Source organism: Leuciscus leuciscus (assembly GCF_965113295.1).
Source record: "Leuciscus leuciscus genome assembly, chromosome: 9".
NCBI classification, from domain to species: Eukaryota; Metazoa; Chordata; class Actinopteri; order Cypriniformes; family Leuciscidae; genus Leuciscus; species Leuciscus leuciscus.
In genome coordinates, this window is record NC_138733.1 from 15,667,522 (window position 1) to 15,692,589 (window position 25,068).

The 25,068-nt window shown below is 35.8% G+C and overlaps 3 protein-coding genes across 3 annotated transcripts; 1 reads left to right on the plus strand and 2 right to left on the minus strand.

Annotated features, from left to right (window-relative positions):
• Positions 1-129: 129 nt before the first annotated feature.
• Positions 130-7,219, minus strand: slc5a2 (solute carrier family 5 member 2). Its single transcript, XM_082179571.1, has 15 exons — positions 7,012-7,219; positions 6,798-6,869; positions 6,491-6,595; positions 6,324-6,383; positions 6,103-6,207; positions 5,887-5,992; positions 5,576-5,656; positions 4,548-4,777; positions 4,328-4,463; positions 4,126-4,233; positions 3,846-3,996; positions 2,498-2,666; positions 2,179-2,394; positions 1,520-1,655; positions 130-782 (listed from the first exon to the last, which is right to left on the minus strand). The coding sequence occupies exons 1-15, from the start codon at positions 7,108-7,110 to the stop codon at positions 568-570; spliced, it is 1,989 nt and encodes a 662-aa protein (XP_082035697.1). The 5' UTR covers positions 7,111-7,219; the 3' UTR covers positions 130-567.
• Positions 7,220-7,985: 766 nt separating this feature from the next.
• On the minus strand, positions 7,986-14,655 carry LOC309506033 (kelch repeat and BTB domain-containing protein 8). Its single transcript, XM_082179570.1, has 5 exons — positions 14,174-14,655; positions 13,480-13,645; positions 12,166-12,244; positions 11,577-11,804; positions 7,986-11,489 (listed from the first exon to the last, which is right to left on the minus strand). Exons 1-5 carry the CDS (start codon positions 14,174-14,176, stop codon positions 9,965-9,967), a joined length of 2,001 nt encoding a protein of 666 aa, XP_082035696.1. The 5' UTR covers positions 14,177-14,655; the 3' UTR covers positions 7,986-9,964.
• A 943-nt stretch (positions 14,656-15,598) lies between these two features.
• sars2 (seryl-tRNA synthetase 2, mitochondrial) lies at positions 15,599-23,212 on the plus strand. Its single transcript, XM_082179572.1, has 16 exons — positions 15,599-15,912; positions 16,031-16,126; positions 16,594-16,623; positions 16,835-16,975; positions 17,599-17,653; positions 18,190-18,253; positions 18,340-18,445; positions 18,663-18,710; positions 19,588-19,696; positions 20,366-20,411; positions 20,525-20,612; positions 20,802-20,914; positions 21,223-21,316; positions 21,573-21,665; positions 22,764-22,829; positions 22,919-23,212. Exons 1-16 carry the CDS (start codon positions 15,646-15,648, stop codon positions 23,042-23,044), a joined length of 1,542 nt encoding a protein of 513 aa, XP_082035698.1. The 5' UTR covers positions 15,599-15,645; the 3' UTR covers positions 23,045-23,212.
• The last annotated feature ends 1,856 nt before the right edge of the window (positions 23,213-25,068 follow it).

Below are 25,068 nucleotides of genomic sequence, written 5' to 3' on the forward strand. Positions count from 1 at the left end.
GAAGGTGCTCTGTTTGTTGTGCTTTGGTACGACTTATTGGAATTGTTCATTTTTACTTAATATCTTCCATAGTACATCTTTTATGTGTATATAGGAACTTATAAAAAAAAAAAAAGTTGTTCTATTAACTTTGAAAAAAATCAAAGCTTTTTATTTATTTCAGTGACACTTAAACATGAGGTATCTTGTCTGACAGTGTCAGCATCTCAAAAGTGAAATCCAACATCAATTATGTTCTCTCTTTTTTTTTAACTAAACAATTTATTCAATGATTTGATTGCATTTTCAGTGATAATTTAAAGTACTGTTTTCACACATTGTATCAGGTAGATGTTAGTCATTAACAGATTCTGTAGACATGTGAAAATGTAAAGATTTAAATCAGTGTTTCCCAACCTTGGTCCTGGAGTACACTTATCAGTACACACTTAGATGTCTTCCTTATCTGGCACTTATTTCAGGTATCTCTAGTAACAAACTGATGAGTTTAATCATTTGTATTTGATTAGGGAGACTCTTAAGACCAGGGTAGGAAAACACTGATTTGTCTTGGTCAGTATTTTCCCCTCATGCATAGTAACCCCAACAATAAACAGCCACAGTCATCATTATTAGCGCATTAGCATTGACTATATTCTTCCAAAGTGGGTCTTCACTTATGTCAGGTAATTGTTTTGATGCTTCTGCCACTTCTTCCTCTGTAGGCTCTGGAGCCTGAGCATCACTTATGCCACAAACCCAGCCAATAATCTTCATCATTATGGATCGGTCACCATGTTCAACTATGGCAGAGAGTAAAGATATTATATATATATATATATATATATATATATATATATATATATATATATATATATATATATATATATATATATACACACATCATACCAGGGGTATCCAATCCTGCTTTTGGCCAAAGTTTTGCTCCAACCTTCCCCAACACATTTGACTGGAAGGCTGTGTCCAAAATCACATACTAGTAGGTACTTATTTTGAATTAGTAATTACTTAATGACCTTTTAAAAAAATGTATGTTTGATATAGTAAGATTGTGTGTGTATGTAATCTAGTTTTACTACATTCGCCATGCTGTCATTATCATGTGACCTACCGGAGTCAGTTGTGTCACTTCAATGCCATTCACAAATCCTCTTCAGTTGCCTCATGGGATAGTAAAGTGTTCATCGAATGCACACTTCAGAATCTCGCCGGAAATAGTAGGTTATCCAAGTATTGTGAATTTGGACATACCTCTTTTGTCAGACACATTCTGTTTTTCGCCTATACTATATACAGTAGTAGGGATGTATGCGATTTCGAATGCAACCGAAGACCGTGATTAGATTTTTCAGGTATGTTTAATTAGGATTGAAGCTGAACTCTGATAACTCTGATAAAGCCTGATAATGGCCCTCCAGGAGCAGGATTGGACACCCCTGACCTACACACATTAAAAATATACATTTTATCTACAAATTGTTAATTTCTCTAAAATAAATGATGCAACATGTCATCTTACTTTTATTCTCATCAGTTACGACCTTTTCCTTTTCATCTGCCCCTCTTCGTGCATCCCTTCCTCGTTCCTCCTCTTCCCAGTCCAGATCGACCCTTTCTTCTTTAGAATAGCGCAAGGTAAAGACAAGGCGATGGAGCTTGGCAAAGAGAGCAAGGTAAATGTTATGAATACAAAGTCATTTTAAACAGCTTCAGCAGATGATAAAACTACTTAGGTTAGAAATATTTCATAATCCCCTTTAAGGATTATTTCACTTCAAAATGAAAATTCTATCATCATTTACTCACCCTCAAGTTGTTTCAAACCTGTATGAATTTGCTGAACACAAAAGAAGATATTTCGAAGAATGTCTGTAACCAAACAGTGGATGAGCCCCATTGACTTCCATAGTAGGAAAAAAATACTATGGAAGTCAATGGGGTCCATCAACTGTCTGTTTGCTGACATTCTTCAAAATATCTTCTTTTGTGTTCAGCAGAATAAATAAATTCATACAGGTTTGAAACAACTTGAGGGTGAGTAAATTATGACATAATTTTTATTTTGAAGTGAACTATTCCTTTAAGGAGAAACTCATTTGACACCATTACACAGCACAAATAATTAAACATTACAGCACAATCAATCCATTCAATAATTACACAGCTTCATTAACTTACATGTTTGTCCTCTATGGGTGGGGTGTTGTAGCTTACAAACAGCACTAGAATAGTGGTGCAGAAGAAGAGCAGCACTGCAAAGTAAAGGTAATGAACTCCACATATAAGTTTTGGGCAGTTGGATGGATAGATGCAGTTTCCAGAGCCATATGCAAACTCTGGTACCATGCGACACAGACCGATAACCAGTCCTCCCATCAGGCCCCAGAAAGCCCCCTGAGGAACAAAAGGTGAGGATGCATACTTTTGGTAAATTTGTGTTACAAAGATATCATTTTACATTTAATGAAGAATAAATATGTACACAGCAGACACTTACTGACTCATTGACTCTCTTCACAAAAACGGCAAGGAAGAAGACCGCTGCAATAGGTGGAGCTAAGTAACTAGTCACTGATTGAATATAATCAAATAGCTGACCACTCTGGGCTGCCTGGACAACTGGGATCCAGCAAATGCTAATGGCGACAATGCAGAGGACCCACACCCTGTCACAGAAGTTGATACATGTGTTCAGTCCATGAAAATCGTAGAAAGAAATGTTATATGCTGGACATTAAGGTTAAACTGAAAGTACAATTAATATTTATGGTAATTAAGGTAACACTACAATAAGGTTTCATTTATTAGCTAACTACATTAGTTAACATGAACTAATGAAGAACTGCACTTCTAAAGCATTTATTAATCTTAATGCTAATTTCAGCATTAATTGATACATTATTAAAATCAAAAGTTGTATTTGTTAACATTAGTTAATGCACAGTGAAGTAACATGACCAAACAATAAACAGTTATACTTTTATTAGCTAAGGTTAACAAAGGTGAATAAATACTGTAACATAATGTATTACTCATTGTTAATGTTAGTTAATGAGACCTTGTTGTAAAGTGTTAATTAATTATTTGAATTAATCATTTAATATTTGTCCTGTCCTTCTTAGAAGTTCCCACATTTGTTGGAATTTAGGAGTAGGGTTGGAAATGATCAAGAACTGATCTTATTTTAGTAGGTTCCATTTAAAAAGAAAAACAAGAGATAGCTAACCCAATCTCACGAGAGAACGTTTCTTTTTTTATGCTTTGGCGAATTGGTGGCAAATTCTTTGGAAAATTTGGAGAAAAAAAAGTAAGCATGAAAGTCCACCCTTAAACCCAACTGTCAATGAGGTGTAAGCAGAAGCAGAATTTGCCACAAATTCACCTAAAGGAAAGTTATGAATTGCCAATGAGAGTGTTGAGGAGATAACAAAGATATAGCAAAGTTGCTTGATGCAATTGATGTAAAAAATTGCAATTATTTTCTGAACATTGTTTCTTCACGATTTCTTAAAATGACTATTAATTGTATTGTTAAGGACTAGGAAATGGAACAAGTCCTGTTAAATTGAGGAACTATTGGTAATTATGTAATTCGCTCTATACATATAATTGTAAAACAGTATATTTTGACACTACACTCTAAAAAATGCTGGGTTGTTTCAACCTAACTTTGGGTCAAATATGGACAAACCCAGTCATTGGGTTACATTTTTTAATTACATTTTTAACCCAAATTTGGAGTTTGTCCATATTTGACCCAAAATTTTGTGTATTACACAGGCAGATATTGGCTGTGAATAAGTCATTAATTAGTGTGATTTAACATAAATTGAATGGTTCCAAACCTTCCAACAACCATTAGCTCTTTATCTCTAGCTTGAGGCCGGATACGAGTCCAAATGTCCATTGTGAACAAGGTGCTGCTGCTGTTGAAGATAGATGCTAGTGAGCTCATGAGAGCTGCTAACATAACTGCCAGCATTAAACCTCTGAGACCTGTTTAGGGATTGATTACATGAAATAGGATTGAGAGCAAAAATGTATTGTAACCCAAACAACTTAATTTTTTGTAAAGGTATAAGGATAATAATTAAAAACCACAGAAAAATAAATTTGGTTGATCACCTGTTGGCATTACAGAAACCACTAGTTTGGGGTAGGCAATGTTGGAGCAGCCAACCGCTGTGCCACACACTTCCTTACAGATGCTTGGCTCCACACAACCTACTTCATCTGAAAATTGATTTTATTATTGATATTCTCTGAGCAAAATTGTAATTATAAAGACTTGTGGTATTAAATATGTTCATACTATTAAAATACATACCAGGGTAAAGCACTCTGCTGATCATGCCTGGAAACACCATGAGAAACATAGGGAGCAGTTTCAGGTAACCACACAATATACATCCTGCCTTCACATGCGTCAGACTGCGGGCAGCCAAACAGCGCTGCACAATTACCTGCAGAATGCAATATGTAATGTGAAGAAATTGAGCAAAGAAGGCAGAGTTATATATTTATAATTATTTAAACACTGTCCTCACCTGATCAGTGCACCAGTACCAGCTACCAATAATTGCGATGCCAAACAACACACCCGGCCATGGCAGGTCCCCAGTCGTGGGATCCCTAAGCAAGTGAAAGGCATCCTCTCGTGGAGTGTAACAGTGTTCAGAAATATTATATGCCAGAGGGTATAAGGAAATCTTCTGAGATGGTAAAGATGAATTATACTTCTCCAATAAAGCACTGTAACCTCCAACTTCATTGAAGGCTGTTGACAAGTAGGGGACAACACAAAAGTCAGTTTATAATATAGCTTTACTGATATAAATAAAGTATTTATTTATTTGTTTACATTTATTTTTTAATATTTTGTTAATTCAACTTTTGCAAATGCCTGAGGGAGGACTACATTATGATTTTGAATCACAAAATCTGACCACAATTTATTTTTTATTTTTTTCTCCGTGTGCTGTAACACAATTCTGTTTAAGCGTGAACTGAATATTTATGAAAACAACATATTTCACTTTTAAAAAGTTGTCTACTACATCGTGCTACTACAATTTCTTTTAATCCTAAAACACAACTTGTGATTCAAAATATGGATAAAACACCTGTGAAAAATCAACACAGAAAATTCCTTCATATTAACACTGAACATTGGGCCGTGATTTTATGGACTTTTCTTGGATTGTTTTTACATTTAAGTCAAATCAAGTCAAGTAACCCTTATTTATATAGTGCTTTTTACAATACAGATTATTTCAAAGCAGCTTTACAGTGATAAAAGGAAAATAATGCAACAAAGTTTGTTTCGACTGGACAGAAGATCTAGAAGAGTGGTAGTGTTAGTATTAAGGTGTCAAGTGTTGACGTTGGTTTTCAGTGGTTAGATGGCTAGTGCTTCAATTTAGTTGATGTTTAACTCAGAAAAAAACAACCATCAAGAAGTGCATATGCTGTCCTTCTTCAGGAATATGACACTGACTACCGGTAGTACTTTATGTAAAGCGTCATCAAGTAATAAGCATGAATGGATTTTGAACTCCAAGCAGTTGGTACTTACAGAATCCCATGAGGACGAAGGCTCCAGCAATGATAACAAAGGTCTGGACCGTATCTGTATACATCAGCGCAGCCAGTCCTCCTACAGAGGCATTGCATGTCATTTGCGGGCCTCAACAAATGGACGGAGCTCAATAGATAATTTGTCTCTAAAATGCTATTTAATATCAACATTAGTATAATGTCACTGTACCAATACCAAGGTCATGGGTTTGATTCCCAGGCAATGCATGAACTGATAAAATGTAGTCTTTGATTTGTAAGCGTCTGCTAAATGTAAATGAAATGAGAAGGATCAGTAGCCGATTTTACCTGTGATAGTATAGAGTGCTGTTATGCAGAGCAGAGCAATCACTGCAACATAGATATTCCAGCCAAGAGCCTGCTGTATAAAAACTGCTCCTGAGAACATGTCAACCTACGTTCAGGAAAGAAGGAGAAATTGATGAGCTGGTGCCCCTTTGCGGAAAACAGCTCATTATGTTTCTACATCGTTTTTCTATTGTCTGGATACGACTTTATACTTACAGAAATCTTTGTGAAGATGTAAAGGAAAAGTGAAATGACAGAGAGATACAAGCTAATTCTAGACCCTCCAAATCTTTTCTTGAGGTATTGTGGCATTGTAATCACCTTTTGAAAAAGAGAAAGAAAAGGAAAAAGAGTAAGTATATTAAGTCTCTTTCACTTACATTATTCAAATAAACATTTGTCATCTAAAATACCCTTGCTATGAATAATGAACATACCCCTGCGGTCAAATAAATAGGGACGAACACCCAGCCCAACAGCAAAACAATAAATAATGCCTGTGAAACAGAAGAATTTTTGATATTCAACACAAATTATTGGAATTACAATCTAATCCAAATTACACCAATGATAATATTCTTATTTATTAAAATGTCCAGCTTACGTTCCATTCAAAACCCCCAACAGCTATTCCACTTGCAGCTGCTGTTCCTGCAAGGCCAACAAAATGACCACTGCCAATGTTGCTCGCAAAAAGAGACGTTCCCACCTATGTGTGTGATGTGAGCGGAAATAAATACACGGAAAAAGTAAACAAGCTTTAAAATAAGCATTGAAATCTTTATATTATCTGGTCAACTTTTTTTCATATGAGGAAAGGAGATATTGCCACAAAACTGTGTGACAACATCTAAACTACAAATTAAAGTTTTTAATTAAACATTTAATTTGAATAAAGTTAGTATACTCACAGGCCACCACACCATGGTCCGACCTGCAAGAAAGTAGCCGCCTACTGTGCCACGATTAGTCCTAAATGTAGACTACGATGAAAAAAGGGGGATTTTTATTTACTTATTTTTATTTTACATACATTTAAAATGTAATTCTACAAATTTGAACAGATATATCAATTAGCAGCTATTTTGGCACTTTAAAACACACAAAAACAATCTTTTCACCTACCCAAATTCCCACTGCAATAACCACCAAAAAGTAGCCAATGATCACGCTGATGTCAGCTGGATTGTTGATGGTTGCGAATTTCACTGTAGTGTTTTCCATTTTTGAAGGCAGACAGACACGATGCTAATTTCATTTATGAGATGACAGGATATGAAACAAACGCCACGGATGAAGCACTTGAGGAGAATTTTATTCATACAGGATTTGAGGGTAAAATCCATGATCTTTGCCCACATTGCAAAAGGGCTGATGAAGGAATATTAACAACAATAATTAACTTATTACTAGCCACTCAGAAGGGAAGGGACTTTAACAGTTTTAAGCATTAAATGTTAATCAAACTTACATCTTAGCTTACTGTATGCTGTGGTACTTTCTCTTGAAAACAAAACAACGTAGTACTTATTTAAATTATTGTTAAATTACATAATTTAAAAATGCATAAGAGAAAACATTAGAAGAGAACAAATTCCTTGCTAGTGTAAAACTTAAGAGTATATGTACATTAACTACATGTATTTACTATAGAGTTAGATTAGGGTTTGGTTTAGTATAGTTACATGAAATTATGCATAATTTACTGTTATAGTAAATACATGTAACAAAGACAATAAAATAGTTACCATTTTTCTTTTACATAAGCAGAAAAACATTTTCTTCCATTAATTTTCTTAATTTCTCTTGTGTAGCTTGTTTGAAACACATGTTTGTGTTTGACACCAATGTTTAAAACCTAAAGTAATGTTTAGTATTAATGGTTTTAAAAATACATCACTGATTAGAATAGTCACTATAAGTTCCCCAGCAATACAGTTCTCACCTTATTTGGAAATCACTAAGAGGAAGGAAAAAACTATTTTATGGTCTGGTTAATAATCCTGCACTTTGGTGTGTGTGACAGTATCACTACTTTACTGGTTTTAAATGCTACAACAATATTCACCTATATTTACAAGACAAGCCACAAAAAAACGTATGTTCAATTTATTTTAATGAAAACCAGAGCACAGACTTTCCATTCAAACAACGTTCAATATTTGACAATTCTAGGTCTTTAAAACAAACAGACCTTTTTGACATCAGATGTAAATACAGAGTCCTTTTTGTCTCTGAGAAAATGTTACTGTAAGATGAAATTACAATAACTTAAAGATTAAAAGAACAATGAAATCATACAAAAAGCATTCATTTGGTTCCTATTGCGATTCTATGTTTAAAACATGTCAGATGAGATGACCAGCTAAACCCCATAAAGATGCCATTAAAGCACTACTGATACGTTTACTGATCCACTTCATTGAGGGCAAGCTGAACAGTGCGTTACAACGATGTGCAGAAAATCATCAATCACTGTCAGTATTAACTCAAAAACCTCCAGAGATGTTGTAGTGGACACTACAAAAATCACATATGATACTGAAAGACTGTAACATAGACTTTGTTAATGTTAAGACTCATGTTGTGTTGCATTATTATTCAATGTTAGTTCAGTCATGTGAGATTTAAAACAGCAATTATCATCTGGGTTCTGGGTTTCAATCTCAGTTATGATTGTATGTATTGTACGTAAAATGAAAAAATGAAAAAACAATTTGCAAATAAAAAGAAATGTCAAAAGAAAAAAAATGGGGGAAGCCACTCCTTTATGAAATGTAATAAATTACCTTAGAATGCACAGATAAAATGCTCTTAAAAACGTAGTTTGCTAGCGATCACTTGCCAGATAAAATGTCAGAATAACCAGAGCAACATTTTCTACCTAAAAAATGTATTCAGTCACATGACTTTAACTCTTTCTCCGCCATTGACTGAATTTTCTGGCTTTCCGTATTTTCACTGTCATATGGTAGGGGGATGTTATTACATATCCTCTGAAAGAGTACAGAATCTCTGGCAAAGCAGCAGAAACAAGCCATAGCATATGTAAGCAGATGCATATGTAAAAACGCCATCATCAACATTAAACATATAAATCAAAATTTTTGTTATAAAAAGCAGAGGGTCTGTTCATTCGTTGAATATATTGCATGTTCAGATATTCATACAAAAAAATATTCTGGGGTCCAAGAAAGTTTTCCAAAAATTATCAAAAAAAAGCTGGTGGGCAACTTTTTTCAAATACAATGGCGGGGAAAGAGTTAAAGTCTTTCAAATGCACATCAAACAATTTAATCTGTAAATGTATTTCAATCATAGTTTATACGTATGTTTTCGGGGGGGAATCATCCATCTCAAGAGAAGTGTATACATTTATTAAGAACATTATGGATATTTTATTCGCATAGTGGTTTTTGCATCCAGCATTTTTAATGCAAATTTTGGGATACTACATTAACATGCTGGTTGATGGAAACCCAGAAAAAAATAAATAAAATTTAATTCATGACGTTGCTTAATATCGGTTTAATATAAGTGTAATTTGTCACCATTGTCATTAAAAAATTTATTAAAATGACAGATTTGAAAGTTTCCTAGACTGTTTAAAAGAGAACCCATATTAAAGATCTATGACTTTACAGTAGTATCAACTGCTGTAAGGGTAGCAATCTTGATGTTCTAATGCATGTAAAACTATACTCATCCTCACAGGAATGGCTTTAAGCAAAAAATTTCAAATAAACTTCAATGACTTTTTATTCATTGAGTCAAGCATCTTTACAACCTGTTTTTTTTTGTTTTTTTTGCTGCAATTCAAACATTTAATTATTCTCCAAGATTGCTGTTTCTAAGATAAAATTTTAGCATCTGAAAAAAATTAAGAGCAACAAATTCTGAAATCATATCCAAATATTATGCATTTTCTGTCAGTACTTAGTAAACGAAAATTTGCGTTCAGCTTGCAAAAATGAAAAAAATTATAATAATTTCAAAACATCTAGACATCAACTAAGAGTAAAAATGTAAAAGTAGGTGCATAAACTTGTCCGAAACGCCGATTTGTCTCTTTGAAAAATCACACGTCCTGATTCGCCCTGTTGATCCGCATGACTCTGCATGACCGGGTCGGCCGTTTCTCCTTCCCCCGTTTCTGTTGAGCAGTCCGAAGACGTGCTAAAATGTGTTTTTTGGGGAACTTTAGGGTAGTACACCCAAACTGGCTAACTCCTCCTGTTTCCCCTGGCAATTTCTCCCGTCTTTGGACCCAGCTTCTCCAGCCAGGTTTCCAGCAGTAGACGCTATCATAAAATCTTGATCCGTTCTCACCACCCAAAACATATATCCTGCGTTTCCATCTAGCCACACCACCGGCAGCAATGCGCCTCGGCAGACCTGGAAAAACCACCGGACTAGGGGCACGGTCGCTACCGCCACCCCCTCGCTCTACTCCAACCGGGACCTCCCGCTCCACTCCAGATCCTCGTCCCTCTCGGAAGAACAACACGCGTCCTGTGGCATCAAGTGGTTCGGCCTGGGTGTAGTTGCCGTCAATGAACTTGGCGGCATCGCGCATGTAACCACCAACGGCACAAACACCACCACGTACTGCTACTCCTCCAGCCAGGCAGGTGGCGCCAGAGTCTAGGGCGACACGGCTCCAGGTCCTTGTAACTGTGTGGTAGATAAGCACGCCAGCATGCACCACAGCCCTGCTCTGCTCCAGTGTGGTACCACCAAGCAAGTAGAGCCGACAGCGAAGGGCAGCGCAAGCAAAAGAACGCAACGGCAATGGCAAACGAGGTCCTGATGCCCAGGTCAGCGCATTAAGGTCAAATCTTTCACATGTGTCTAGAAATGCTGTTCGGTTACAGCCACCGAGAGCGTATAAGAAACCTCCACAGCCAAGAAGACCCAACATCGCACGTGGTTCAGCCATCAATGGCCGTGTAATCCAGCGGTTTACCACGACATCGTACTCATGCAGTGATGATGAGACCTGGCCACTTCGCAGGATGCCGCCTGCCACAAACAGTCGACCTCCAACAGCGATGCAGCCCGGGCAAAGCAACGAGCCCAAGGCTGCCAGCTTCTCCCACTTCCCTGTACGAGGGTCAAAGCAATCCACCGTGAAGTCCCTGTCCTGTAGAGAGTCATCCTCCCTCGGCTTAAGATCTACACAGACTATTTTCTTCTCAAACATGCCTTCTCGAGGCCTCAGCGGTCCTCCCAAGCCCTCGGTAATGGCTCGAGGCCCAAGTTCTTTGTTCATTCGGACGTTCTCTTCAGGGCCCAAAAGTCCGGGACGTAAATGGCGTAACAAACTGGGCATGTGAACGTAACGATCAGCGGGCTGGTATTCTGCCCAGCGCCTTGCTGCATCGTAAACTTCGGTCTCAGTCTCCACACCCAATCGATCAGATTCCAACAAGCTGCCAAGAGTTCCTGGGTCCAACAGGAGGAAATCTCGCTGCCGAGACACTCGAGGGAAATGCTGACCCACCAACCTCAAAGAAGCCCGAAGCAGCAGCTGGTCATGATGTGAGCGAGCCAGAGAGTACATGCCCAGGCAATTCTCCACAGACAGGTGTTCAAAAAGGAACCTAACAAACAGGAAGATACAAATGTGAGCATCAGCAAAACAAGATACAAGGTAGAACGATCACAAAAAGATAGCATCTAAATAATACCTAGAGCAAAGGTCCTGCAAGGGCATCACTTGAAGACGATTGGCCGCTACAAACAAATCCTCTGCTGTGTCGAGACTAAGACCTGCTTCTCCTGTATAAACAAAGTGGATAACTGTCTCCATAACAAAGGGTGTCACCTCCTCCAGTCGGATCTCAGTAAGACGTGACTCTACGAGAGGGCTGGTAAACATGGCACGGAAATACGGACTGACTGCTGCTAAAAGAACTCTGAAAAAAAGAAAAAGAAGAAAGAAAAAAAAGTGTTCACATAACAAAATTGTATATGTACACTACCATTTCAAAGTTTGTGGCTGGTATGATTTTTTTGTTTTGTTATACTCACCAAGGCTGCATTTATTTAATTAAAAATTCAGTATAATTTGTTTAATATATTTTAGAATAGAATGAATTCCTGTGATGTGGTAGTGTATAATTTCAGCATACAAAATGTGCCATACAATTTAATGTGTAGTAAGATACAATAAATTGTATGCCTTTTTTTAAATGATTCTAGTTGTGAAAATAAAACCTTTTTATGTACAAGACAATCAGAAAAATAACCTTCAAAGCAGAAAAACATAACACCAACCTGTGACACATGAACTTTTTTCCTTCCACCAAAAGAGTGACATCACACAACTGCTGAGCATCAAGTAACTGCTTTAACCCTGAATGAGTTGACAGAGGGAAACAAGGCAGATAAAAAGGTGGCTAAATTAATCAAATTAATATTGTCCCCATAATGGTCTCAACACTTCCACATGTGATGAATATGGTGAAATTTAGTTTTGCTGTTTTTGAAGAATGGAGGAGTTTTTATTTTTACTCATGACATGGCTGGATCTTTAGGGTCCAAAGGTCTGCAACCACTAGTCAAAAGGCTTCCATTTTTCATTATTTAATTTAATAATAATAATATCTGATTATTATTTTTATTGTTTTGCATAACAAATTTACATTATTTGCATAGTGACCCAGAAGTAGTGCACAGTGCACACTCATAAATATTCCTTCATTTTTCATTATAGCTTTCCCTTGATGTACATTTTTCACAAGCCTTAAACCTTTTGCCCCGGTTTACACCTGGTATTAAGATGCGTTTTGGTCGTTCAGATCACAAGTAGAAGAGGAAGACATTCCTGTTTACATCTAGTGTTTTAATCTTTCTCTTTTGTCCACTTTCGACCACTTCTGTCCTGATTTCTTCGAGGGGAGGGTCTATGCATGGGTAAACGTACAGACTTTTTCATATCTTTCGATCTAATGGATAAAATAAACTCTCGCAATTTACATATGAACACAGCTGGAGAAAACTGCTCTGACAGTCGCAAGATGACCCCAAACGCAGTGAGTGCATGTTAGAATTCAGGAATGGTGAGAGAACATTGTGCTTGGTATCTTTTTAATCTTCAAACCAAACTTGGGTCTCCAGGCGACAAAGTTTAAAACCCATCTGGCTAGCGCTTCCCATAATGTTTACGGTCAGTATGCGGAGAGTAGGTGGTCTTTTGTGGCTGTTTGAACACATTCGACAACATGAGTGTTTACACAATGAAAGCAATTCAGTTTTAGACCCCGTTTACACCTGTATTTAGCGTCGTCCACGTGTGATCAGATCGACCAAAACACATGTTAATACCAGGTGTAAAAAGGGCCTTTGTTGGGTTCAAATGAAAGAAAAATCCTAGATTTTCTATCTTCTGGACCCCAATGCATATCCGGTGGCTGTTGTGATGTAGGACAAACGTGTAAAGAGCAATAAAACAGGAGGAAGATAGATTGAAGCATGTCTGCTATGCAGACTCTTTTGAGATATTTAAAATTAAATAAGAAATTACATTATAGAATCCATAAATATATAATTATCTAAACAATCCATGTTTAAAAACAACCAATATCTCACCCTGAGTTACATATTCCCCCAAAGGAGTCGAGTAGTCATCAGGAAAATCCTCTTCCTCCGAGTCACTATCTGAGAGAGGTTCTCCACCACCTCTATCTGCATCCTTCCAAGGCTGTGGTCGCCAGGTAATAGTACCACCTCTGAGTGTACCACCTCTGACACTCATCTGTGACAGGGATTTAATGTAAAAATACATTGTTTACTCACTAGATGCTCTTATTCTGACAGTATAATACTTGTGATTACATTTAATGCACATTGATGACAGATCTGATTGGTGACAGCGTGCCAGTTTCTAGGCCTGAACTGGGAAGATATTTACAGTGAGTGTTCCCTAATTTAGAGTTGAGCACAACTACTGGTATAAATACATAAAAACATGTTCACCAATAGAAACTTTAAAAAAAATGCTAAGACTGTAATTGTGTTAATTTTCATGACTTTAATTATTAAATTATCTGTTATTTCCAGCATTTTCTTCGTCAAAACATTTTCCAAAACAATCTATAGATGATCTCTGTTTGGTGAATATTGGCAATGGGATTGACTGACCTGATTCTTCACGCACCATAAGTAAATAAATCAGAATATTGCAATGCAAATTGACACGAACAAATACAACAGCGAGCATAAAACACTCGTCTATAAAAAAAAATATATATAAAAAAAACATGTATATTTTCTCAAATATTACCATGAGAGGTGAATGTTTCTATCAGAGAGCGAGTTGACCCTAGCAGTATAGCTCTAGGTAACGGACAGTCTCTTAATTCTTGGTGCGTCTTGAGTTCGATTTTGTGTATCAGGGCTATCAGGGTGCCACAATGGTACAGACGGCCTGACACCCTTCGGCCTGTTCACAACGCCTTGACCTTCCTGGGTAGTTTCAGCGCAAATTGTTCGGCTCATTACGGTGTGTTGCACATCCTTAGCATTTCAGCTCAGAAATATACACGCGCGCCTGATATATCCACCTTGACGACCGCGGCTCCATGTAGTAGATTATTAGTGGCTGTAATCCGGATTGGCCGTAGGCACCGTAGTCACAGGAAAAATGGATGATTGTTTGACCAGTAATGTCTATTGCAACTATTTCTCACAGCTGCAAGCATTGCGCCATGATTAGAGACGAAGCAAGCGGATTCTGTCACTTGCCGGAACAACATACTAAACTTCCGCTTTAGTAATAAATAGGCCAATTTACCGGATGTGACGGATATTTACTTCCGTTTCAGCGCGAATCGAGTCTTAAGAGTCTCAAAGCGAAAGAAAAGGGGGATATAATCACATAAAGATAAGAATAAATGTGCATAAAGATATCAAATAAATATTTTGTCAATTCCACATATTTTGTTTGTCTTGACAGCGTTCTTAGTCGGATAGTCTCTAATACTGTTTACATCCAGTCTTACTTCAGTCAACAAAATTATAAAATTGAGGTTCTGATAGTAAACCTACATTTATGAAAATTTTGTAAAAAGTATAAATTAATTAATTAAATAAAATATTAAGGATAATCAGTGAAACCAAAGAGTACATTCTGCTTTACTGATTCCTTGGGGTCTTTTCTCAAAAATACGTTGTTTGTGGACTTGTTTGGATAAATAACCTTTTGATTAATAACTTCTTTATTCTGGGAAAATGTGTATACACTGTCACTACGGATCGAGTAGTGACATACACAATTCTAAGTAACGTTACTCTTAAATTGTTTCTCTTTTCTTAAGTCCAGTTCATACCTGCCAGACAGACCATCGCCAACAAACAAGTTGGCCATTGTATTTTGAATTGAATGAAAAGCAACTGTCATTTGCACACTGCCCCAACAGACACCGACAAACGCTGATTGAACATGCTCAGTTTGTCGGGTGAAAACAAACCCCGTACAGCTCCGACATAAAAGCTTGCAAGAATATTTACAATGGTTTTTTTCATAGTAAAAGTCCCTGCAAACTAACTATAATTTTCACTAAAATGATATAAGCACTACAACGGCAAAATACATAAAACTACAGCAAAAGTTTCAAAGTGAAATAATCTTTCCGATTTATTTATTTATAACAATAATAACAATAGACTAAAATAATAATTATTTGAAAAAAGTACCACTGTCAACGAACTGACTCTTCTCGGCTTCCGTACTGTTAAACTTTCAACCCGTTAACCATGGCGTCCTCTGTAAGGGCAGCTACGCGGTGTTGCTCTTTTTATCTGCTTACGTCTTCGAGACTAAATGTCAGCAGTGGATTTAGATGGTCCTGCCGACCTTGCTCCTCTCGACCGGCCAGGAGCAGCCTCTATGAGCATGTACGGGAAGGGTACAGTCACAAACCCGAGCTGGACATGCAGCGTGTGTGCGATGAGACAGATGCGGTGACAGCGGAGGTGCACAATCGGAAAGGAGATCTGCAGGCAGCTGATGTCGGAGTTATAGTAAGACACAGCATGCTTTAAAACAATACTGCTGCACTGACATTATTTAAACTGAGATTTTCAGATAATGCATGTGAAAACGTTAATGGAACACCTGTGTGGTAAAATGTGTGTCTAGGTCTCAGTCTGGAAGAAACTGCAGAAGGTGCAAAAAGAAATATCAGATTTGGAAAAGAGAAAGCATATGATCAGTGGCAAAGTCCGCGCTCTTGTAGTAAGTGTCCATATACATTTACATAATAAAAGTTTCAATATGAAGTGTGGGTACTTTACATTGGACAGTTGACGTTTCCTGTAGTGTGCTATGTTATTCATCTAAAATTGCATAACCGTTAAGCTAAAAGATCAATGGTGGGGGGAAATGACAACAAATATTTATTATTTACATTGCTTATAATATTCTGCTTTATACTTATAATTGCTTTACACTTATTTTAAATAAACAGTTTACCCAAAAATGGTTGGTGAAGGTAAATTTGAAAGAAGAATAATTCTGGCTATTTTCTCTTTGAATAGTCAATTGAATAGTTAATAGTCGGTAGAAATAATTCACTGTATTCCTTAACATAATGACATAACATCTTGATGTTAAAAAAAAAAAGTTAATGTTGATATTATTTGTGATTTATTTCTGGATGAAAATTTGGTTCAGTCCATTTTTCACACCCTTTTCCCTTTCAGGATGAACATGACAAATCCACTTTGTCTAGTGTAAGTTACAGCTTTTTTTGATTTGCGTAACACTCTAAATTTTAGTTTGAAGAATTAAATATGGGCTTTTTAATTAATAAAAGCATGAAAGCTTTTTAAAATTGAAAGCTACTGTATTTTAGTGATTTTTCTGCTTCCTTTGCGATATGTAGTATGCATAAAATGCATTGGAATATTTGTATGACATTCTTTCCCTTCTTTGTACTTACAGCTTGTGGAGTACAACAGTGCGAGAGAAGAAGGTAGAGCACTCAGGGAGAAACTTAGTCAGTTGTATCTGCAAGAGAGCGAGCTGGAGAAAGAACATTACTGCCGCGCTCTACGACTACCCAACAGAACACATCCAAGTGTGGTAAGGGACCACTCATCTTCATAATAATAATAATAATAATAATAAAGTTAACTGTAAAAGGAAATATTATGTATTATTTAAAAATAAAAATAATTAACTGCTCATTAGCAGTCATATTAACTGCTATTAAGTTATGAAACAATTTATTACTAAATGTTAAATGAACCAAATCCAAGTATCAGATTTGCACCTAATCAAATAACAGTATACAAAAACATACACATCATCATAATGGATTATTTTAATGATTCTGTAATTTAATGATTCTTTTAATGATTCACATGAGCGAGCACAGCCAGAGCGGCTCATTTCAGTGTTGATAGTGTTGCCATAGATGGGCATAAATGAACAGCTCCGAGTATAACATCAAGGGTTGGCATCTCTTAATTACTGTAATAACAACATGGCGTGAACGCAGCATAAGCTTGTTGTTTTGGTTCAGGAGGAACTGTAAAAGGTTGTTGTTGTAAATTTTTTTAATATTTAGACGACTTCTATTATTGATTGCTATCAGGATGTGAAGAGAGTATCACCCAGTATGACAAGAAGTGTTTATGATTAGGATTGCCTACCCTTGCTTTGACAGGAATGTGTTTTATAAAATTTTTTGTCTTTTCTTTTAGCCCATCGGAGATGAGAGCCAGGCAAGAGTGGTTGAATTGGTTGGTCAGAGACGTGGTAAATTTATTTGAATAAAGCCGTAAACCATAATATCCATTTCTTGAAATCGGTTTGGTCAAAAATACAATTTGGAGTATGATTTGAAGCAGCAGCCATGGGTTTCCCTGACCTTGAGGTTTGACTTTGTGTTACATTTCTTGCAGCAATTTACAGTAAATCTCTAGCAATGAGATCAGTGTTTGAAATGTGTATGTTTTTTATTTATTTTATGCATATACCTGTGATGTCAACTAGCTTTATCAGGGGGCAGTACTGAAAATAAACAACACGCTTTTTTATTATCTTCTTTTTTTTTTTTTTTACTCAACATCTTGCATATTCTGCCAGGGATAATATGAGCAGAACTGTATTGTATTATGTTGAACTTTTTGCTCCTTGGATCTGCTGCTTTACCAATGCTTGCAGTTTTGATCAATACATGGTGTGACTGATTTGAAATATTTCCTAACCTGGTCAAATGTTTTGTAAATGCTAGGAAATGTTGCACAAAAAAAGTATTGTAATTTTACTGTTGTGTCATGTGTCCACCATAGAATTTGATTTCAAACCAAAAGGCCACCTGGAAATTGGAGAGGGTCTTGACATCATAAGACAGAGGTTAGGTGTTTTCTCTATCATGTTTTAATTTTAGTCAATTAATTATTTATTTTATTTGTTTTTCATTTGCATCTCTTTCCTCTTAGACGGCTTGCCCATGTGTCAGGGCACAGATCATACTACTTGAGAGGGGCAGGGGCCAGACTTCAGTTTGCCTTGCAAAATTTTACTATGGATCTTCTTCAGAAATTGGTTAGTATGTTTTTATCTATTTCTGTTATTTAGAATAATGTCTCCACCCATGAATGGTACATTATAAAACCAGGAACTTTTTATCAAATAAAAAAAAGCAAACAAAATCAATTTTGATTTCATATCGACTTATCTATGTCAACATTAATGTTTCGGTTTCCTTTTTGGAGGTTGAGTACACTTAAAACTCTGTTTTGATTTGTTTTACATTTTACAGGGCTTTATTCCCATGGTTGTTCCTGACATGTTAAAATCAGTGGTTTTTGTGAGTATCGCTTTGTTCTAATCTTACGGTATAATGATATCTAACAACATTTTTATTACATTGTGGTTGCCAAAATTCTGCATTCCTTTACTGAGATATCTCTGTTTTTATTTTGTTTTAAACTATTCCTGAATTTTGAAGAGCTTTCACAACTATAAATGTATGAACATAGGCATTTTAAAATGAAAACAATCTTTGTCCATACTGGCGTTTCCACTGCAATCCAGAAAAGATCTCCGTCCACACTACACGACCGAAAACGGCACATTAGCCCTTAGCCAATTGTTGCCGATTGCTCTAATAATAGCTTGCCTCTAGCGCATATAGGCATCTGCAGTACAAAATGCTGAGTTTAACTACACAATGGCTGCTAAAAAGGACAACAAAGTCAGCAAAGCTTGCAGTTCCGTCTCTTTGTTTTTGTTTACACGGTCGTCATGGCTGGTCTGTTACAGAGCCTTTAAGAGAGAGACGAGTGAATGTGTCGTTTTCAAAAGTTTCTTTTTTGGTCCGTCTACACTGACACGCAACCCAGAGTTTTGAAACTAAATGGGGTCTGCAGCGTTTCCAAAAGTCTGTTTTCTAGGGTCGAAAACTCTGGAGTAGTGGACGCCAGGTGTAACCATAGCAAAAGTTTTGCGTTTTAATTGAAAACACACTAGTGTAAACAGGGCCTTAATTAGATCTTCAGAATCATATACTACAATGACTAATGGCTTTAGCAATATAATCTAAAATCATTTACCCTGAATACTTTAGATGCAGCTGTGTATTAAGATTCTTAATGGAAATAGAATGTAGTGACAACTGTAGTAACCTATAAAGAATTCCCATGAATCTCCATGATATTTGTGCTGTTTTTGCATCTGTTGTTCAGGAAGGTTGTGGGATGCAGCCTCATGCTCATAAATCACAGGTGTACTCTCTGGACCCGTCACGCTTTCCTGACCTTAATCTTGCTGGAACAGGGGAAGTAGGAGTGGCAGGTGATAAAAGCATGAACTTCTGTGATATGATAATTTATCTTATAATATATGATAATTCAAAGATAATAAAAAATGTGAATTATAAGATTTGTTATAAATGAAAACAAAAGTAAATTAGTTTGGAATAATTAAGATTTTTTTTATATATTTTTGAAAGAAATGTCTTATGGTCACCTAGAGTGCATTTATTTTCACAAAAATACAGTAAAAACAGTAATATTATGAAATATTATTACAAAATAAAAAAAAAACATTTCTATTTGAATATATTTTAAAAATGTTTTTTTTTTTGTGTAATGGCAAAGCTGAATATTCAGAAACCATTACTGCAGTCTTCAGTGTCTCATGATACTGCATAAATCATTCTCTGCTGTTGATTGAACTTTCTAGTCATTCAAGGAAATGCATCATGATTTCCACAAAAATATTGAGCAGAAAAAAACTGTATTAAATGCTGATGATAATAATAATAACCATTATTAAGAAGTGAGCAGCAATTAAAAACTCTAAATTATTCCTAACTTTTGACCGGTATTTTATTTTAAGTTATTACTATTAATAAAATTATACTAAAATATAGACCAGTAGTCACCAAATGTTAGTTTAGCAATTTTTTTTAGTATCCATGAATACTTCACAATGAATTGATGATGACCTATATTGTACTAGGATATTTCATGGATCATGCTGTAAATTTGAAGGATTTACCTGTCAGGTAAAAAAGTCCCTGATTTACCTATTTATTGATTGATTGTCTGAATGCTACATTCAGTTTTTCTTTGATTGATGCAAGCATTAAGTGTCATTTGTATTGCTTTTATGTTCTAGGACCATCTGTAGTAGCACATGTTATCGAGCAGAAACAGATACTGGAAGAGAGACCTGGGGGCTCTACAGAGTTCACCATTTTAACAAGGTAACCAGAAAACAGAAGTGGTAGTATGGAAATGAAAGAAACACAGAAAAGCAGAAAAGTTAAGATCCTCGATGTCAAGATTAATTTAATTGCAGTACTATGAACCTGTTTTGTTTGAACTATGAACTGTTGTATGAACTATGATCTGTTGTTACCTTTAGGGTGTTTACTTTGTTTACTTTTATGCAGATTGAAATGTTCGGTGTGACTTCGAATGAGACGGGAGAGGAGAGTTCCCAATTGCTGGATGAATTTGTCATGTTACAGAAGGAGATTTTCTCTTCCCTAAAGCTTCATTACAGGTTTTGTCTAAAATCTAACTAGTGTTTACACACACTAAGATTAAGCATAGTTAGTTCATTCATGTTTTGATTTAGAAAATGTGACACTCATATTATTTTGAAAATGGTATGGTATTAAAACCTGAAAAGCATTTATTTTAAGTATTTATTTGGCTAACAATGGTTCTTAAAGTTTGTTCACACTAAGAAGTAAATATTTGTTGTGAGTTTTCACTTGCTGTCAGTGAATACTAGGAAGATGTGTAAATATGAAACCAGTAGATGGGTAATTGCTAATAAAATAGTAATAGCAATTCTTTCCCTCACAGAGTCTTGGATATGCCCACTCAAGAATTGGGGCCTCCTGCCTTCCGAAAGTATGATATTGAGGCATGGATGCCAGGACGTGGCAGCTTTGGAGAGGTTGGAAATGTATTTTAAAATGAAGAGTTAATAGGCAGTGTAATTAATCATTAGATTAATGCATTTAAAAAAATAAAAAATGAGAACCATCTACAAGAATAATAAAACAGCATCTTTAGAATTTTTTTGTACTTGTTTTTTTATGTATAAGAATTTGCTATTTGAAGTTGTTTCTGCTTTTGCTAGTCAAAAAGAGGAATACATTTCTACTTTTGCATCCTTTTGTTGAATATCAACTTACTTAGTCCTTTATCAGATCTCCAGTGCCTCAAACTGCACAGACTACCAGAGCCGACGTCTTAACATTCTCTATGAGGGAAATGATGGAAACCCTAAGTATGCGCATACAGTAAGAGGCTATTTATAATACCATCTTAATAACAGTGTGGTGACCCATGGCTGCAATATGTCCATTCTATTTGTTGTGCTGTAAAAAAGTAAAAATATGATTCTAGGAGATTACTAAGAGAACAGAACCATTCTTTCAGGACAAAAATTACGGAAGCCCTGAACCGCAAAGTAAAAAAAAAAAAAGTAAAAAAAAATAAAAAAAATATTTTGAGATTAAAGTCGTAATATTTTGAGAATAAAGTAAAAATTACGAGAATACAGTCTTCCATAGAAGTTCTTATTTACTGATTTTTTTTGTACAGAAATGCGCTTGTGAAGTCGAACTGCTTCTGACATGGATCTAAATATAATAGTAGCTTTTTGCTTTTATCTGGGCTTTCAAAAAAAGGAAATTCTACAGCTGCTAATCTACCAACATGGCATTACCATTTGTCTTAGGACGCCTATAGACGAGCAACGAAGACTCCGCCGGAGGAGGTAAAGGCACCACAATCTAGCTGGTCCAAACTTTATGTGGCACGTTGACTCGAAGCCTACGTGTCTTCGTGCTCGTCTATAGGCAACGCCATCTGGGCCGAGAGCACTCAACAGTAACCGTACTGTCTCCCTCTTTACTGTAAATCATTTCTGGATACATTTTAAGTGCATAATTCTGTATCTAATCATTTGGCCGGATCCTGTGATTTCCTCTCAGTCTGAAAAGTGTTTTCGCCCCTAAAGTCTGTTCTGGCGCAGTATATATTTTGTAATGTCCTAAAACAAATGGTAATGCCATGTTGGTAGATTAGCAGCTGTAGAATTTCCTTTTTTTGAAAGCCCAAATATTATTAAATATATTAATTATATTTAGATCCATGTCCGAGGCAGTTTGACTTCACGAGCGCATTTCTTCACACGTGCACGCATGCACACAAAAACTTATACGGAAGACTTCTCGTAATTTTGACTTTGTTCTCAAATTATTACAACTTTATTCTCGTAATGTTAGATTTTTATATTTTGGGGGGGATTTTTTTTTTTTTTTTTTTTTGCGGTTCAGAGCTTCCGTAAAAAATAGCTGCAGCAGTCAATAACACCTTTATTTTTCATATTTTAGGTAAATGCTACAGCTTGTGCTATTCCACGTACCATCATTGCCATTTTGGAGACACACCAAACCAAGGTAGAAACTAAACTAACGATTATTTTTCAACAGATACAACAGATATTCCTTGTATTATTAATTTTGTCTCTCTGTTTGTCTTCTGTTAGGAAGGGACGGTTCAGATTCCTGAAGTCTTGCAGCACTATCTTGGCTTGGATGTGATAGAAAAACCTAAATACACTCCTATTAAATATATGGGACCAAACCAACCCAAGCGACATACCTCAAAATAACTTGTATATCAAACTTCAGTGAAGTACTATTTTTACTGTATTCTCCACAGTGAAGGCAATGTATATAGGTGTTTGTCTTATTGTCTCAAACCTCTTATTTCCAAAAGCAACATTTATGTGGCCTATCCAAATTTTCAATAAAATGCCTTCAGTGACATCTCAAATTGCTATGGCTTTGTTCACTAGATTTTTTCCACCAGATACAGTTTGCAGATAAAGGTTTTGTTGGTACACATTTTTAACTCTATTAAAGTTTTAAAGTTAGACAACATGTGTCAGGACCCACTCACAGTTGTAATCGTTCTTCAGATTTTATGTTGTCATATGGAATCGATGTTGATGACATTGAAGGAGCGTTTGCAGCAGAGTGATGACATCTCCACTTATTATCTAGTCTCTTCCATTTAGCCAAGGCTGCTTAATCAAAACAACTTGTTACAAATAATCTACCTGAATTTTCTCAATTCCTCAGCAAACCAGATAGCTTAGACCTTCAATAAAAAAAGATTTTTGCTGGTTGTACAAATTACTTAAAATGAGATAAAGCAACACAAGTCCTATACATTTTGTCCTAACTTAATTTCATTTTGTTCATTTTTGTTTCCTTTAAATAAATGTAAAAATATAGCTGCAAGCAGCAGTTATCGGGCCAAACCCCTTATGGCCATTTTTGGCATGTTTGGACTTTTTATTAGGGAAACTTTTGAACATTGTACCATTCACATGGTTAAACACTTGCTACACATCAAATTTGATCAAACCATTTTCAAAGCTATAGCCTGTTGCTTTAAACAGCATGCCACTTATACAATGGTTTGTTTAATTTTGCAGATACTTGAGTTTTTGAAGGCAGAACCGCAGCTATTTGGTTCTAAATGACAGAACATTACACATCATTTTATAAAGTCCCCACACGGAACTCAAATCCACAATCTGTGAAGATGTATTTTCTCACAGATGCTGTAGTTCCATAGTTCAAGTGAGAAACTCAAAATTAAGATTTTGTATATAAATGCACTATGTTATATTTAATAATTTCAGATGAGATAACTCTTAGAAAAGCACAATGTATGGAAGTTTTGTACATTTTGGAACTTTTTATTTAGAAAATAAAAAGGTTCTTTCTACACAGTCGAATGGAATGCAAAAACTTTAAAGCTCAATATCTCAAAACTGCTCAGAACGCAGATAGAACCTTATAATTCCAAGGGGACAATTTACCACTGTCGTCTTTTATTACATCAAAAGGCAGGTAGGCGTGTGTGACATATAGGCTATAGCCTAAATAATTTTGAAAATTTAATAGAAATAAAGTTTATTTTTATGAATGTAAGCATGTGTAGCCTACTCAGTTCACATGAAAAGAAAGAGACCGAAAAGAGAGAAGCTAGAATCAGTGAACGTACATTAATACTGACAAAATTACCAGGTTTGGGATTAATTAAAATCATGTTGGTTGAAGAGCAGGCCATACCTTTAAAATGTTACTAGTTTTATTATAAAGTTAATACAATTATTAGTTAAGAGCATATCTGAAATTACAATTTGTTGTGTTTGGAATAATTATTTAATTTAATTGTAAATATTCTGCTAAGATTTTATACTTCAATATAATTACTGCAGAAATGCACACTGCACAATCTGCCATCATTCTGATTTGAATATGCTTTTATCAGTTTTGAAATCTGTGTGTTAGCATATGCAAAACACTATACTGTATTTGCAGCACATTTTTCATATTATGACAAATGTGCTGCAAATACAGTATAGTGTTTTGCACATGGTGAAGTAAGTTTGATAAAAGTGGATTTTGGAAAAGGTATTGAATGCATTTTGTGTGAAAGCAATGAAAAATTATTCACAGTTTGGTCTGCATCGACTTCTGTTTAGCTGAATGTGTGAAGAGTTTTGACAATTCAACCAATGCTAATAGTAGTATATACCCTACACCATGTGTCAAAATGATTGATGGCTTCCGGTTGTCATTGACCTTCCGGTTGACCTTTCCGGTTGCCCTTCCGGTC